At 36.8% G+C, this 18,630-nt stretch overlaps 1 protein-coding gene across 4 annotated transcripts in view; it reads left to right on the forward strand.

Annotated features, from left to right (window-relative positions):
• The window catches only part of Lasp (LIM and SH3 domain protein Lasp), a 126,973-nt gene that overhangs the window by 60,335 nt on the left and 48,008 nt on the right, over nt 1-18,630 (forward strand). For 2 of the 4 annotated variants that reach the window (XM_089246082.1, XM_089246085.1), the window contains exons 3-5: nt 5,398-5,482; nt 13,222-13,417; nt 15,595-15,645. In XM_089246082.1, coding sequence (XP_089102208.1) covers nt 5,398-5,482; nt 13,222-13,417; nt 15,595-15,645 — 332 coding nt within the window. The remainder of the gene's footprint in view (nt 1-5,397; nt 5,483-13,221; nt 13,418-15,594; nt 15,646-18,630) is intronic. The other 2 variants (XM_089246086.1, XM_089246083.1) reach the window with 1 other exon arrangement.

Consider the following 18,630-nt stretch of genomic DNA (forward strand, 5'->3'; position numbering starts at 1 on the left):
GAACATCTGAAAGAAATGCACAATTTTCCTAAAGCAGATTAGGTGGGGTTTTATTGCCATTAGATATATATATATATGGAATTCTTTTTTTTTTCATATGGATCACATTGAGGGCTGAAGTCGACGATGTAAGTTGTCTTTCTTTCAAGACGGGGGGGGGGGGGAGGTTGGTAACCATCAGTTTAGAGCAAAAATATAGGACACCCCTATAAATACAGCTATGTTGTTGGAGTCAAAAGACAGGAATCGAAAGTAATTATAGTGCCCCATTTTTTATGACTCATGTTGGGGTGGGCTATTAATCGCGGGAGGTCATACACAAATCAATGTAGTAAAAACTCTTCAGAAACAATAGGATTGATTGCTTCACAAGATATGTCAACCACGTTTGAGGAGGGCCAAAAAGCTCAATATGAGTTTGATAAAAATGAAAATGTGGTGATGCTAATGAAATTTTTATTTTTGTTACATGGTATTAAGAAGGTTTTTAACAGCTGGCTGATGCAAAGATGTACAGTAAAACCTTTACAAGTCATCATCTCATGTTATCGAAAAATTATGACGGTTTAAGCGGAGTGACGACTTGAGCAGAGTGCCGTCAGTTTTAATCTGCAATCTTGGGAAAATCATATAAATTTAAAGTAATATGACATTTATTAAAGTATGAATCAAAATAGCAATATTAATTAAAGTTATAGATTGCAAAAGAAAAAAATAATGGAAATTTTTTACCTATATTTGATCTCTTATTACTTATTGTGGTAAAATGTACTGGTGCACTTTGATTTATACTAGTAATTTTTAATTTAGACTAACATAGTAACTATTAGAATAGGTGGCTTTTCTTCATAACAGAAATCTCTATTGCACATTAATTTTACATATACATAAAATTTAATTTTAGTGTTTTAATTAATTAAACTATTACACTTTGATCTTAGCCAAAAGGCAGAGAAGTGATTGAACTACTACTACTACACCGGACACCAACTCCGGTCATATATCGCCATACAGCAATTTCCAACCAGTGGAGTTGGGTGGGAAATGAAGGCTCCATCCATCGGTGGTCGCCCTAGGCTCAGTAGGTAAAGAACTTGCTTCGAATGTTCTATGCCCGAATTCTAACCCATGGAACTTGAAGGTAACCTTCAGAGTGGAAGACGAGCATCTTTACCACACTGCACCACTCAGGCGTTTGATTGAACTATTGTCATCAGTAGTTCATGGTACAATTACAAGGTAATCTTGAATGCTTGACTTGGGGGGGGGGGCAGGGAAAAATAAACAGAAGACCTGAACTTTGGGAAGAATGCCTGATTTTTTTCAACAAAGATATTTTGTTTAAATTTGATGCCCTAAATTAGTAGGACCCATGCTGGAATGAGATCTAGCTCGAACAGTCCCTAATGTTTCAAAAACCTTAGTCGGCAAATGAACTTCCTCACCGTAACTTTTGTTACTTAAACTGTTCTGTTTGTGTATATAAGATTTTATGGTGACTTTTAAGCATATGGCAATGCTGTTAACAAGCTCTTTTTTTAATGGGGGCCATAAAAATAGTCTGTTCCTTTTTCTCAAACTTTCAGTGACGAGTTAACCAAAATTAACGACAAGTAAACGAGGGTTTAATAACATTGTTGTCTATGAAAGCTGGAAGAGCCTGAAGAAAAATGATGACTTTGTAAAATGATGGCAACAGTCCTACAATGGTAAATCATTCAACCATAACACTTCACTCATAGTTGGTAAAACTGGGGGCAGATGACAGCACTACACATAACAAGCATTACACAGAAACAAAACTTTACGTCAGGTTGCACTACACGTACACGCACATTCCCGCATGTACCGATTCGTTGGGGGGTTCATGTGTGGTGTAGCAGTAGTAGGTAGGGGCTCGGGGATCCATGATGTTCTTAAGTCAGCCACCTCGTTGGGCAATTTGCCTGTTGTGGCGTTGTATTTGTATTTGTATTTATTAGGGTGACGATTAACAAGGTTTTACTGTATTTAGGAAAGAGACAAAATTCTCTCCCCTTTTGTGGGGAATTAAACCTATCTCCTTTCACTTTCCGGTTAATGCCCTAAACCACTAGACCACAAAGGCAACGAATATCTCTATCTTTCCTTGGAGCTCGTGTGCACTGAATGGGACCGTACATGGACGGTCGGACCTATCTCAAGCCAAAGCTTACTATTGCTGAAACTGCCACCAGATGGCAACTTATACGAGGATGATATTCTGCTATCTCTTCACTATTCACTCTCTGCTATTCATATGAAGGTTTTCAACAGCTGGCTGATGCAAAGATATATTTAGAAAAAAGAGAAAATTCAACTGCTGCAAAGAATCTAACCTGGCATTCACCCGGACAGCGAAAGGATATTGGTTCGATTCCCCACAAAGGCAGTTAAATTTTCTTTCCTAACTATATCTTCACATCAGCCAGCTGTTAAAAACCTTCATATGGGTAGCAGAGAGTGACATCAACCTTGGATACACAGTATTAGTTTTCAAGTTGTAAGATTTTTTCAGCATCTTAAAATGAGTTATTTTTGTCTGTTTTCTTCTTTCCTCTATGTGACTCTTGAATGAGAATTAAACAAAACAAATATATTTTCTATATATAATATTTTCTATGTATAATCTGCAGATTATATATAGAAAATTTAATAGAAATAGTAAATTTCGTTAGTTTCTGAGAAGAAAAAAAAAGACATAGTATAGTCCACAGCAGTGTAGAACCCCCAAAAAAATTTCATCCATTAATAATGAAATTTTGACGAAAGTGGTGGTGTGGGGGGGTAGGTTGCCATGTTTTTGTAGGAAAAAATGTTGATTTTTGGATTTACATCTATGTCCCTTATGTCCCTCCAGAAATATGTAAAAAATTGTTATAAATAAATTTTTAAAGTAATTATACCTAATCAAACCTGAGAGAAAAAAGCTTTAGATAACTTTAATCCAAATCAGAGAAGGTTCTGGGGAAGGCAATAGGAGCTACAAGAATAACATAGGGGTTGGTTTGAGTTTGGTTCCACAAGAGAAAAAAATTTCTAAAGAACGGAGCGATGGAACAAAATGTTTCGGAAACTAATGATGTAGATAGTTTTACACTTCTACACCAGGTTTAGTGTACCACCTTACCTTCCTCTCTATAGTAATATAAGCTTGATGTTAAGAGTATATTTGGGCTACATGGAATAGAATATCCGCTGCATAAATTTAAAGCAAATGATTCTCAGAATCATAATCTCTGATTCATATAACTCCTTTTTAAGCAATTTCCACAGCTGGAAAGATTTCCTTTTCCCTCCCTCACGGCACTCCTTTTCCCTCTACCCTCATTTAACTCCCTCGTATTTCACACCTGAATATGGGAGTTATGTCAGATTTATGTTGGTGAAACATAAGTGTGCTTGTGTGTCCAGCATTGTCTTGTGTTCAGTAAGTGAGTGCTATCTATCCTCTAAACAGGGGCGTAGCCAGAAATTTCGTTCCGGGAGGGACCACTTACATTTCGGGGGGGGAACCAAAGTGACAGAACAATGGATTTGACCATCTTTTTCCCTTTTTTCGGTCATTTTCTCACATTTCGGGGGGGGACCAGACCCCCAAGTCCCCCCCCCCCCCCCCGGCTACACCCTTGCCTCTAAACCACTAATGTATGAATTCGCAATTTAAAGTATAATTGTTCAGTGCATTCAATGATTTTTTCACTTCAGTTTTTGATACAGAAAATTATATTCAATTCACAGGTGATGCATGGGATAGTGAAATTCTCAATGATATTCAAGGGGAAGATGAGCTCCTAAATCTTCTAAAAAATGTATGTGCAAGCAAAGCACAGGACCAGATCCAATCTATTCTAGGGTCCTTAGGGAATGTGCTAACTAATTGTTGGGGCCAGTCTCACAGATTTACATGAGTAATGTTGCTGAGGGTATCATCACAAAGGATTGGAAGCTTGCTAATATGATTCTGATATTTAAAAAGGGTAGTAGAGAAGCTGTGTGTCCAGTTATTGCCCAGTGAGTTTGAAGAGCTTCCTCTCAAAAATTTTGGAAATTATTATCAAAAGGCAGTTGGCAAAATGGATGGATGAAAATAATGTGATGTCGGATAATCAGAATGTGTTCAGAAAAGAGAAGTCATGTGTAACCCACCCCTTTGCTTCTAGGATCACGTGACCAAGACTGTTAATGCAAAAATGACTGTTATTCTTCTTGATTTCCAAAAGGCATTTGATCGGATGCTACAGGGTAAACTCTTGAAGCATGTACTCAAGATTGGGGGCAACTTGTTGAATTGGATAGAATCATGGGTGCAAGATAGGTCAGGCCATAACGGGCTATGGTGAACGGGGAATTCTCTGATTGGACAGGTGTCACAAGTAGAGTCCCTCAAGGAAGTATCCTTGGCCTCGTACCTTTTTCACTTTTTATTGATAAAGTCAATCAGGGGTATCAATGGGATTGCTAGCAAATTCGCAGATGACGTGAAGCTAATGGGGGTAGTCAAGAATCGATTAAATGAGTAAATGTTGAACATATATTTAAAAAAATCTAAGTTATTTTTTTTTAAATCGCAATCTTTATCTACCCCAATATGAATATCCTTGAATTTTAAAATTTTGCCTGGAAAAGTGCTTGAATAGTCCTTGAATTTTTTTACTTTTAAAGAGTATGAACCATGTTAAAAAAAAATATGATAGCCGTATTGGGGTAAATCGAGAAACTATCCATTCTTAGATATGACAACCATAAATATTTTTTATGGACATTGTATTATTGTCATGTATATATAGTTTTTATAATTGCATTTTTAATTTGGTTGCTGTATTGCAGAAATTGATTTCATTATTTAACAAATATATATGATATCTATATTTGTTATAGGCATCTTTTTTTGCCACCTCAATGGACATTTCTGCCTGTTGTGGCCTTGTATTTGTATATGAACTTTGGGGGGGCTTTCACCTGAGTGCAGCACTTAAAGTTGAACTTTTGGGAGTTAAGATGGTTTCCAGAAGTACATCTTGGAAAAGTGTGATTCATTACATAAAATTTAGCAATAAAATTCTGGAAAAAATTTTATGTGAATATGAATATACCCTTGTATATCATCATGGCTGAAAAATTTGAATGAAGTGGATCTCTTTACAAAAAGAAAAAGTTCTAAAATTATAAGTAAAAAGTTGACAAAATAAAAATCTACTGACATTTATGTATTTAATTCAATTTTAGAGTCAAATGCAAAAAAAAATTGAAAATTATTATAAGCGAATGCTCGGGTCTAAAAGGGTTATATAAATGTGTTTGGAAATATCTTATTCTATGTGTACTTTGTAAGTGTTTAAAATTTGAATTTTTAATTTGTTTTTTCCCATGTTTTAGACATTGCCCTCAAGCAAAACACACAGCTGTGGCAGATACTCCAGAAATTAGAAGACTGGCTGAAAATACAAGATTGCAAAGCAATGTATACTTGCATAGTTCTTAATTTTTTTATTTAGCTCAAATTTTTTGAAGTTTATGTTTTAAATAAGGATTAAAAGTATTAATTTCATTACCCCTACAGAAAAGAAGGCTTGTTTATTGCATGGTGATTTAGAGAAACTTTTATAAAATCAAAAATTATTATGTCACAAATAGAGGGAGAACATCTGTGCAGTGCAGTTTTTAGCTGCATCTAGGGTTGGACAATTTCTTCTGAAAGGGAAAAAACCAGCACACCAGCTGGAAGGAACTAGTTTTCCTTCAATAATTTATCATATGAGTTAGAATTTATACTTTAGATATAGCAAATTATATTTTTTACAACATCAAGTAAATTTGATTTCACTAATTTATTTGTGTATGCAAATTAATAACTGCATCAGTCTTTTAAAGAGTTGGCCAATTTCTTCCACTTCCGCAGACCTTGGAGCGCTCCTATTTTTCCTACTTTTCCTATTTTTTAGAAATTCCTCCTATTTTCCTACTTTCGCCGCAATCATTCTTTTTTTCCGCAATGCTCTCCTACTATTCCTATTTTATCTCTTTCTCCCTTTTGTTTACAGCCAAAATCTCGCTACGAAAATTCCGAAAAACTGCAAAGTGTCACTGCTTTACCACTCTTTTTGACGTGTTTTATACGTAGCTCAACTCGCTACTAAAAAAGGAAAAAAATTCAGTTCCATTGGAAAGGGGGCGACGACAAGCGTATCTTTTCACCGCTGTGCTGTAGTTAAAGTGCCAAAATCTCGGTGGGGAAAGCGAATCTGTTTCGTAGATCGGTTGCCGTAAATAAGAAGGCAAAAAAAGGAGGGAAGAACAGGCTCTATCCATCCACACACGAGATTCAATGAGAGACTATAGGTTTCTCTCTTGTGGGATCCCGTAACGAGCGTTCATCCCTAAAGCCAGGTTTTTCCTAGGAGTAGGCTTTTTGCTCCGCGTGAACCGAACTGGATCATTTCGCGTCGGCAGAAATGTGTTACATAGTCATGTGTTTCCAAAGCGTGACGCATCAGCTCAGGACGGCTATATAGTATGACCCCGACGTCAGCTATTCTATCAGCTTTATGCTCCGGTTTGAAGGGAAGGGAAATAGAACAACACGAAAATAAAAAGATCTCTGAAACACGCGGCACACATGACGTTAACTCCTCCAGAAGCAGTCCGCCAATCACGCCCGACGTAAAGCGTGGTTGTGAGCCGTATTGCGCTCTGTAGGAGAACAGTCGTACTGCTTTTCTTATTGGTGAATGGCGTGTTGCGCTGGGTGATTCACGTGCGCAGCACAGAAAACCTGCTTCTAGGTAGGGGACAGATCCCGAGCCACGTCTGGTTTTACAGGAAGGGGGGGGGGGAAGACGGAACCCACTTTTTTTAACCTTCAGAAAATAACTTTCGGGTATCCTTTATGTTAGGGGCTATTCAAGTATTATGTCAGCATCGATGGGGGATTTCCGATTTGCTGACTTTTGATGACTGAGCGGGGAGGGTTTGGATGATGCTTACATCATCAACCACCCTTTATAAAAATATGAAATATTCTTAATGGCGTCTTACTCGGTGCGCAAAAAACGAATAAAACTTTTCACTAGTTTGTGGGTACCTGAACTCCCTATGAGTCCCTATGATTCTCCCTATTGAGTCCCCTACAGAGCCACTTTAGTGGTCTCTAAATACTTGGCGGAGCCAAGTGATCTGGAAATGTGCCGCGGGCCGCTCAAGTGCTCTGGACCTGTGCAGCGCGTCATAAAAGTGATTATGGCGCGCATCACTTAAGTAATCTGGGAATGTGCTGCGGGTAACTTGAATGATGTAGAACCGCACTGGTGGCCGCACCAATGCTTTAAAACTGTGTCACATGTCACTCAAGGAATCTCTAAATGTGCCACAGATCGCTTGAACGGTCTGGAATTGTGCGACGGGTCACTTAAGCTATCTGTTAACGTGCCACTTGGTTCATTTTTACAAAATTAGGTTTGAGAAGGACAGGCCACATCATAACCCCAGGGCCACATTTGATCCGTACAGGCCAAATGTTTACCGCTGGTCAAGGATTACCAAGGGCTGAGAGGTAGGGTTGCAATGAATTTCTTGAGCAATTTTGAGTTCTTAGTTCCTTCAAATAGCATTGAAATTGAAAGAAATTGATTATAATAACATATAAAAATATTTTCTTTCGAAATTTTAATTCTTTTATTTTTTTCATTGAAAAATAAATTTTTGATCGTCTGGGGGGGGGGGCCATGAGCTCCCAACCCAGATACAACCCCCCGCCCCCAGGTACATCTCTGATCCCACCAATATGCGTTAGGAGGAATGGGACAGAGCGCTGACAAAATTTTGCTGACTTTTTCTGACAAGGAAGGGGTCAAAAATGGCTAAAAATTTGCTGACATACTTGAACAGCCCCTTATTTTAAAGCATACATGTGCATGTGCTCAACCCATGGCCTAAATGTGGCCTGTCTCAAGTGGCCCTGGTACACTTACAAATAAATCAAGTGGCTCGCTGTGAATTCTTACTTCAATTGAGCAGCCCGAGGCAAATTTCCTAATCACATAAATGGCCCGCTGCACATTGCCAGATTGCTTGAATGATCCGTGGCACATTTACAGATCACACAAATAACCTGCGGTGCAGTTCTAGATCACTTAATCAAGTGGCCCGTGACACGTTTTTAAATCAATGAAGTGGCCTACGGCATGCTTTCAAATCAATGAAGTGGCCTACGGCATGCTTTCAAATCAATGAAGTGGCCTACGGCATGCTTTCAAATCAATGAAGTGGCCTACGGCATGCTTTCAAATCAATGAAGTGGCCTACGGCATGCTTTCAAATAAATGAAGTGGCCTACGGCATGCTTTCAAATCAATGAAGTGGCCCGACACTCTTCAAAAGATTGAGTTAAGTTGAAATGCGCCGCGAGTCATTCAGATGATCTGAAAGTGTGCCGTGGGCCGCTTGAGTCATCAGGAAATGTGCCACAAGTCACTTGAATGATCTGAAAGTGCGTAGCGGGCCACTTCAGGGGTCTGAAAATGTCAAGAGCGCCACTAAAATCTATATATATATATCAAAACAAATGTATGTCTGTTTGTTTGTCCTTTGTGCATTACTACACCATTCATCCTATTGCTATGAAACTTTGGGAAGTTGTTGAGTACATTCCCGTGAAGGTTACTGGCATAGTTTTTTTTTTTCCTTTTCTTCATTTCCTTGAATTTCCTTTCTTCTGAGATTGCAGCAACGCGCGACAGGTAAGCTAGTAATCTGTAAAAAAATGTATTTTGCCACTGGAAGTGTTAATGTATCGCAGCCTATTAGGTAATCTGTGTGCTACGAGCGACTCAAGTGATTTTGAATCATGCAGAGGGCCACTCAAATGATCAAATGTGCCTCCAGCCACTTAAAGTAATCTGCAACTGAACTACGTGCCACTTAAGTGAACTGGGGGTTTGCCGCTGGTCGCTCAAGTGATCTGGAAATGTGTGTGAGATCACTTAGGTGATCTGGATATATGCTGTTGGTAGCTTATATCTAGAAATGTGCCGCAAGCCACTGAAGTAATCTGGAAATGTGTCCCACTTAAATGATTTGATGATTGTTCGGGGGCCACTTGTGTGGTTTTGTTATTTGTCCTGGACCACATGAGATAACTCCGAGGGCCACAGGTCAGCAGACATTCATGAACAACAGGTCATTCTAATCGTTGTATCCTTTGGATATAGTGTAACTCCAGGAAATGTTACATCAAGGGTGTTCAACATTCAGTAGAGTGTTAGCTATTTCATTGATTTTGAAATGTGTCGCAGGTCGCTGAAGGTGACCTGTAAATATTTCTGGGTCAATTGAGTACTCTGAAACTGTGCCGCAGTGATCTGTAAAATTTCTTCGGGTCACCTAAATGATCTAGGAATGTGCTGCAGGTTACTTGAGTGATCTTTAAAAGTTTCATGAGTCGATTGAGTGCTCTGGAACTGTGCCGCGGGGATCTATAAATATGCTGCAACATATTTACTTATCAGAGAATGTGTTGCGAGTCACTTGAATGACATGTAAATGTACACGGGTCACTCGAGTGGTCTAGAACTCTGCCGTGAGTCACTTAAATGTAGATGAACAATATCGCTGGTTACTCTAGTGATTTAGGAATGTGCCACAGGTCACTTAAGTGAAGTGGAACAGCAGCTTGGGTAACTTGAGTAATCTGGAACTGTGACGCGAGTCACTTGAATGACCTGAAACAGTGCTGCAGGTTCTCTTGAATGATCTGGAAATGTGTCGCTTAGTTCATTTTTTGCCAAATTAGGTTTGAAGCTGTGGGCCTCAACAGATGACTCCGGGGCCACATTCGGCCCGTGGGCAATGGGTTATGCATGCATGTGCTACATTTCTATGGCACCTAGACAGGGTTTTTTCTTTTTCTGAAAAGCATGGGGGAAAAGGGATCACGATTATTGATTGGACTTTTGAAGTAACAGTAGAAATGTGATTAATTTCTTTTTAGTTTTGCTGTTTACATTGTTTTTGATACCACATTCTGTGGAAATGAAAGATTTTTAAATTTGTTAGAACTCGAGTTTCTTAAAATATCAATAGATAATACTATAATTAAAATATATAAGGTGTGAATCTCAATGGCACATTTTTAAATGCATAATTTTAATCCCATAATTTGGGAATTCAGTTTTTTCCCTCCTATTTTTTTCCTATTTTTTGTCAATGGTTTTTCTATTTTTCCTACTCTTTTTTTCAAATTTTCACTTCTAGGCCTGCTTTTTCCGAGCAAAAGAAACTAGTCTTCCTTTCGTATTCATAATTTACACTACAATGTAAAATATGGCAAACACATTTTAACACCTCTAATAAATTTGAATTAAGTCTATGACAATTTAACTATGCACATGTAAAAGGAAGTAGAAAAATTGTATCAGTCCTTTGACCAAGCTCACATATCTAGCTGAAGCTTTTTATTAGACCTGGAGAAATTTCATTGGAAGTTTAAATTCCATTTATCTAATTTCAATCTAATTGACAAAATTATTTTCAACTTTTTTTTTTTAGTAACAAAACAATTAAACATTATTCATTTCGTAAACAGCACTGATTTCTTTTGTACTATTGGAAAATTAAAATTTCATCTTATTTTAAAGACCATTAGATAAGACAGATTATTATCCTAATAATTACAATATCAAAAAGTATTATCAAAATCCTCATTTTCCTTGCTGCAGTGTAACATTGAAGAACAAAACAAAAGCTTTTTTAGTAGTGTGCTATAATCGATTTCTCAGCTTAAAATGAATGAATGGAAAAGACGAGGAAACTCTTTTGAGTCCTGCAGATCGTGAAGGAGTGTTTAATAGCATTTTGATTGACATATCTACAAAGTTCATCAGGTATGTTGCTGCCAGAGTTAGGAAGCTTCCTTTGAGTTGGAAAAAATAGTCGGAAGAAATAAAGGTTTCTTCCACTGAATGCAAAGAAATGGAAAAAACTGATTTGTAAAAAATTACTTCATTTTACACTTTCAATATTGTATATTTTTTATACTCAGATTGATATTTTGTGCAGTAATTGAAGTAATTTGTTTTAATCCAGAATGGGGTATAATACAAAACAAATTAGCTCAGTGTATCTCCCACATCTTTATAAATTTCCGCAACATTTAACTGGAATTTTATTGTTGCACTATATATCAATTTCCAATTTTTTCGCAAAGTTGACCAATCGTTTTCGCGGAATTGGCGATTAAAAAATTTGGAGACAATTCGATTTTGACTTTCATTAATGTTTCAGCACTTGTAGTTCACCATTAAATCCAGATATTCAATTGAAAATGGTGTCACCTTATAGGATTTTTTATGCTCTTTTTAAATGTGTGTAGGTCTCGCAGAAACTTCATAAATTTGGGTTTTTCCTGACTTCTCACATTTTTCTATTGTTGATTATTCACCATAACTAAAATGGCTCAAGATAAGAAAGGGTTGGTAGGGTGTTCAGACATGCCACTGTACTCGGGACCCAGGTTATTCGAAAAATCCTGTCCTTTTTGATTGAAAAGTGTGTCCCTCTTTCTTTAATTGCAAGTTCCAAACCCGGATTTTTACCAAAAGCAAAATTTAGGGGCTATAAGGGGCCTCTTCCTTCACCCCACCCAGATTACAATATTTCAATTCTCTACAAAAATATTTTTAATAAAATTTCTTTTATACTATCTGTGAAGAATTAGATCCTTGTGTCCCTCCAAAAGCCGATTCTGCATATGCACCACTGATTTTTGCGATGCAAAACTGTGACTACCACAGCAGCTAGATGACAAAACTGTGGATATGAAAGGTAGAGTTTTTACAGATTCGGTTTTTTTTCCACGATATCGGGAAAGTTTTACAATTTGAATGGGCGTTCCAGTCCTTTACGATTAAAAAATGTGCATTCGCAATATTGTAGCAACAAGACGAATTTACGGCGTATCATCACTGTCTTTGAATGCCGGCAGATAGCTGCGAAAGTACCGTGATTTCAAAAAATCCGCAGGGGAATAAAAAATCCGAAATTTGATACTTCTGTACACGGCTCCTTATTAAGGGAAGCAACTAGATATCCCTCATCTTATTCTTCAACAACCCGCATGTATATTAATACAGTACAGTGTACAAAATACTAAAACGACTTTATGGTCTTTTAAGGTCCCACAATCATGATACATGGTAAAAAGAAGAAAAAAAAGAAAGGAAAAAAAGGTTGGATAGGTTTTCCCCCTATACTTTTTCTTAGAACTAGGAAAGTGCGTCCTGGAGGACGCGTGAACAAAATTTTTATGCTTCCTTTTCTGAAATTCCGGGTATTTGACGTTTTGTAACGTGTCAATGACATCTCTGGGTGTTTCATGTTCTACTTGGGCTCATTTATTAACTACGTTTGTTTGGCAGAACAGATCAGATTCACTTTGTCAGGGGCGCAGTGGAGCCCAACTGACAAAGATTTTTTGAAGAGATTCTCTGTTCACAACTGCAGATAAGCGTTGATTTGGAGACAATATTTTACTGCAATATATTTTAACACTGTTTCGTTAATGTAAGGTTCAGGAGAAAAGAGGTTGGAAAAAGGCAGAGGAGAAACAGGAGTCGCGAGAGAGAGAAACGAGAACGATTTGAGACATTCGAAAAAGAGGGATAGTGTGAAAGTTTGTACCAAAGAGACAGGACGGTTCCGTTGGAGGTGTCGGATAATAAATTAAATAAAGTGTTGTTTTCTTCCCTTGGGAGTCTAGAATCCAGTTATTTCATCCTGCAATCGTAGTGGAGGTACAGCCAAGGGCCTACGACCGATAAGAAGTCGGGGAAAGTTTACTGTTAACTAATAATTTTTGTTTAAGTTTTAATTAATCATGTTGAGTTATAAAGTTCTCAGATGTTGACATTCTTGAATATGTCTCATTTAATCAAACACAAGCAATCAGGCTGAAACTTTGAACCAGCCAAAATCTCATGTCATTCGATATCTAATATGTCTAATCCAAAGTGGGCACAAAGTTTTGGCTATACAGTGTAGTTGTGAGGTCAAATGCAATGCGCCTATGAAATACAGATATCAAATGTCATAAAGGATGCATCTCATCTGATCAGTTTATTTTTTAAAACATAATTTTCTGCTAAAAATAGGGTATCGTATTATGTGGTGGTGTATAACATTTATTTTGTATGTTTGACAATCATTTAGGTAAAATATCATGAAGATTTTGAAAAACAGAAAGGAAAGTTCACGCAAGTGGCAGATGATCCTGAAACACTCCGAATTCGTAGTACTACAAAGATAATCAGCAATGTTTCCTACCACGGTGAACTGGAAAGGAAAAAACAGATGGAGCAGAAACGCCACTTAGTACCTGAGAAAAATGGTGTTGCACCTGTGAATGGTTTGTGGTTTCTTTAAATTAATGTTAGGGGTAGGAATTATTCAACATTTTTGAATCAGTTTATGGGAAGTGTTCAATCAATTGTTTTTGCAATCAATCAGATAAGGTTTCTAGGATGAATTCAAAGAACATTTTTTAAACACATAGCTATTGCACAATTATAAGAATGCACCCCATATATTTTATATTTTCCTTTCTCTTTAGTCCACTTGTATAACATAGAAATGCTTTAACTCTGAGTGCAACATCTGCTTATGCAGGCTAATATTTGAGTGTTTGAATTTTATTTGGTTGTGGTTAAGCAAAACACATCTCCTGCGATGTGCATGCAGATTAGATGTCTTAACTCAGTCCACAACTTTTCTTTGGTTTTGTCTATAAATTAGTCATTCTAGTAATTTGGCCATGTAAGCGAGTGAAATTTCTTTCTTCCTGTCTTGTTCCTAAATTTTTTTTAAATTTTATACATGTAATTAAAAGCCTTTCAGTACATCAGTTTTTTCGCCATATTTTGTGTATAAAGTGTTTAATTCTCTAACCTCTGCTGTGTGGAAGTACTTGTGCGGTAATGAGATTGCATTTTTTCAACGTTTCCTTTATTAAAATACTTAATAATACATTTTTTTTTCTCCTTTTTTACTGGACAACTAGTAGATCATCAGAAACTTAACATTATAACTGAGTGGGTATTCTTAACACTGAAGATCAGTTTTGATGTGCTTTGTCTCCCACCCTATTGTTTGTTTTGCATTATAGAGTTTGTGAATTTGTTCATTTGCCTAAATAGTTCAGCTTGTTACTGTACAGAGCTGCCAACTCAACAGATTTGGGCATACAATTCCAGATTCAGCGACATTTACAGGGCTTCCCAAGTATATATTGATATTTTTTTGTTTTCAATTATTTGCTCTCAGTATGAAAAAAACACATGGTTATGGTTTTCCTCTGCCGTTTTTTTTTTCTTCTCTAGAAAGCACGCCTCTTCCCATTCTCAATTTTTAGAATTTAATTACATGAACAAGCTTGTGTGACATCATACTACCTGGAATCCAGGCCTGGTACACTGTATGAATAGTTGTGAAAGCCATCCAAATCTGAATGCAAACAAACATAGTTCGTGTTGAAAGTGTGTTGTGTTTTTTATGTGTTTGATCATACCATGGCCGATAGATAATTCAGTCATTGAATTTCCTTTTTGTATTACAAGTCCAACCATATTGCATTGTGAAAAATTCAGAAAATTTTGATCCATATATGACACTACTGCCACTATACCGCACACCAACTCTAGTCATATTGCCATACACAAATTTACTACAGTAGAGTTGGATCAGAAATGAAGGTGCCATCTATCGTGGTCGTCTCAAGTTCATTGGGAAAGAACTTGATATCTATGTTCTTTCCCCAGGATCGAACCCGTGGACCTCATGGAAACCTTCATGGTGCTAGACAAGTATTTCACCATGGTGCTACTTGGGCACAAAAATGCTAATAATGCATGGCTTTGGTTCTCACAAACTTTTCTCCACACACAACTCCCTTTTCCTTGTCATCATTTACCCGCTGCTCTGCAAAACAGTCTAGAATCATCTCAAAGCACTGAACATGCATGCATCAATACATAAACTCCTCACAATGACCCTAGGAGCTGCAATGAACAGTTTGAGAACCAATGATATATGGAAATTGTTAACTGTGACAGCAAAAGTGAGAAATTGGGGAATTCTCAATTTATTGCAAAAAATTGCCAACAGACTGGAAATAAAGGACTTCTGCAAATCTCAGTGAATTAGAATCATTTTGCATTACAAATTTTCAACGTGACAAATATATCAGTAAATATCTCAAATTCAAAGAAACATATCATTAAAACACATAACTACATTTATTTAAAATAGTTTGGCAGCGAAAAAGAAGAAATACTGAGAAATCCCATAAAATATGGGTCACATGGTCACCTCATGTATTACTTCTTATATTGGTTCTTATCATGCCTATAAAAATTTTAAACATATAAAAGTAAGCTTGTAGGATTTTCGTGAGAAAGTTGCAGGAATTTTACCTTGTAAAAGTTGGCAGGTCTGCTGTAGCTGACGCTATGCATGTAGTATCTATCTTTAATATAAAATTTGTTTGTGAGTGATGAATGCATTAATTTTTTCTCTTCCTTGCTGTAGGTGGTGAAAGTAAAAGTCCAGAACTAATTGATTATAACCCTCCAACCATAGGTACTTCTAGCATGTCTGTCTTGACACTGTTTGTGAACATTAATTTACTTAATTTGCCCAAATTAGTGGCAGAGATACACCATATACAACCATAAGTCAGTGTCCACTTTGGAGTTCAGAAATTTTTTTTCAAATTTCTAGAGAAATACTGGACAAATCATTCTGTAATTTCAGGCATATAAACATAATGCTTGAACTCATACTTTCCAGTGCAAATTTTATCACAAGTGTTTTTTGGGGGACCAACAAAAAATTTAATCAGAAAACAATGTTTTTGATCAACCCTATATCATAAAAAGCTGCAAAGGATTTGTTTAGCTTTCACAAAATATTTTACTTGCTTACTTGCAATATTCATATGCTTCTCCTTAAAATAGCATATATATTCACAAAAATATGATTTTTCTTCTAAAAATTCCAATTTATTTTTTGCTTAACATGCTGACTTTTCAACCAATTTTTGTGAACCTTACAGAAAACTTTTATACTACACGTGAGAAGTATAAAAGTTATATACTTAATATATATATATACAGTAGACTCTCGGTAACTCGACACCCCAAAAGTATAGACAAACATGTCGAGTTAGCAGGGTTTTTCTCTAAATTTTTGTCTGATCATTTTTGTGTACATAATATACATTCTAACAATTGTATTAAATAAAATTCTAATTCTCATTAATTTTAATTTGGGGTTGTTTCAAAATATAATCAAAACTTATAAAAAAAATGTACCTCATGAAAAATAATCAAGTATATTTGCTTGTTTTTCTTTCTGAAGAGAAAACAAAAATTCTTCTACACTTTTCAGTTTATCCCGCGAGTGTTTGGCTTTTCCTGACTTCCTGACTGTGTAGGAAGTGACGTATCACAACTAGAGTTTTTAATGCATCATGGAGAGATGGTACAGATACTTCTTCATTTGAACTTTCTCTGATTCTATTTCTTTGAAACATGGAACACTTGCTTTGGTTGATTGATTCTACAATATCATCGTCTTCTAAAACTCCTGATGTTACAAGATCAGAGTCAATATTCACAAATTCATCGTCGATACAATCACCCATTATGCTATTTACGCTTTCTCCACACTTAATCTGGGAGGAATCTTCGGAAAAATAATCGTTTCCCAAAGACTCGGAACAAAAACCAGCATTCTCTTGATCCTGATAATAGGATTGAGTGAGATCGAGGGATTTGAACCACAAGATTGCTTCCTCTACATGGCTTAATTCTTATTTCTTATGCATTTTCTGCTTGGTTCATAGGAAGATTAAATGCTGAAAAAAATTTCCCTCATTTTTAACAAATGTTGAAATTGTATTCCGTGCAACTCCATATTCTTCTGCAAGTTCACTGAGTTTTTCTCGATTCTAGTTTTTGAAAATTTCAACTTTTGATTTTAAAGTTAAAGTATGAAGTTCACCTGGAGCCATTGCATTCATGGTAGTCAATACTCACAATGACAACCAAATGATATATTCAGCATCTAACCAGGCTTTAGCTCTTTCTTTTACTCCTTTTCCAAGAAATCGTAAAACAGTTCCGCCAAAAACATTCTCCTCAACGAACAATATCAAAACTCACAAGAGATGAGATTTTTATCCCTATTGGATGTTGACACTACACTTTAGGAATCAACCACACTTCTTTTGACCATGAAAAAAATTAAAGACATCTCCTGGAAATGCTACCAAAATGATGGGCCAGCCAAGAGGCTTCAAACATTCATTCTTCACATGCACGCCACACCCCTCACCCACAGCACATAAAAGAAACCCATCATATACTTTAGAACAGTGTTTCCCAACCTTTTGAAGTTCGCAGCACCCTTGCGAATAACATTGAAAACTTGGGGCACCCTTCCTTGAATACAGAATGCAGTTTACTACAACAAAAATCACAGAGTAAAAATACATCAATTAAGTTTTGTTCGATTAATCATTAATATATGAAACTTGTGATTGATGCTTAAAGCACAAATATTTGAAATCATTCCTTACAGCTGGCAACAAAACATGTAAATTGTCCTGAAGGTCTTGCAATCTATTTATTGACAGATGGAAGCACTACACATAACAAGCATTACACAAAAACAAACTTCGTTAGATTCACAACATATACGCGCACATTCCGGCATGTACCAATTCGATAGAGATTCCTTATAGGAATGTGTACAAGCTGCATTGTACGATTGAGTAGTAGTACTCTATTTCTTGCTTTTTGTATTTTATTGTTGCCATAGTAGAGAAGACTTGCTCGTATAGATATGTTGAAAAGGACAAAAGTGCATTAGTTGCTTTCTTCGTTAGATCAAGATAGTCCTCTCTCAGTCCAAGCCAAAAAGCAGCCACAGACGCCTTACTCTTTTGGTGAACTTACCTTTGAGTGTGGAATCAGCGCAAAAATCAATAAATTCATCTCGTTTGCAAGCAGTGAAATTTATTTTCTTCGCACTGTCTGCAAAATCAAATGGTGAGACAACCCAGTTGAGATTCTCAATGCAAAGAGATGAGATAGAAATTACATATCTTTTGCATCTTGCAATCGTGATAAGTGTTGACAAATGAGTTCTTTCATCTTATCCGAAGGTGATGTCACTCTCCGCTATTACTATGACGGTTTAGACAGCTGAGTGATGTGAAGATAAATCCAAGAAAGAAAATTCATCTGGCCAGGTGAGCACCCAAGGCCATTAAACTACAAAACCAATTAATCCTCTTTCCTTAAGCTCGTGTGTGCTGAACCAACACCATCTATAGCACAAGGCATCCACTCAAAGCTTTGATGTCACTGAAGAAGGCCATTTCACCTACAGCCATTGGATATAGCCATGGCCCCACAAGGGGTAGGCTGACAAGGCTCCAGCCCTGGGGCCCGCTGTGATTTTAATAATTTTTTTTTTGTTTTTCATGCTATAAATTCATCATAAAGGGGCCCCGTGAAAGATCCCAGCATAGGGGCCCTGCTTCAGGATGTGGGGGGC

This window comes from Pholcus phalangioides, unplaced genomic scaffold (genome assembly GCF_987345545.1).
Source record: "Pholcus phalangioides strain wild (caught in Gottingen) unplaced genomic scaffold, Ppha-v1.0 ptg000017l_1, whole genome shotgun sequence".
In the NCBI taxonomy this organism is placed as follows: domain Eukaryota; kingdom Metazoa; phylum Arthropoda; class Arachnida; order Araneae; family Pholcidae; genus Pholcus; species Pholcus phalangioides.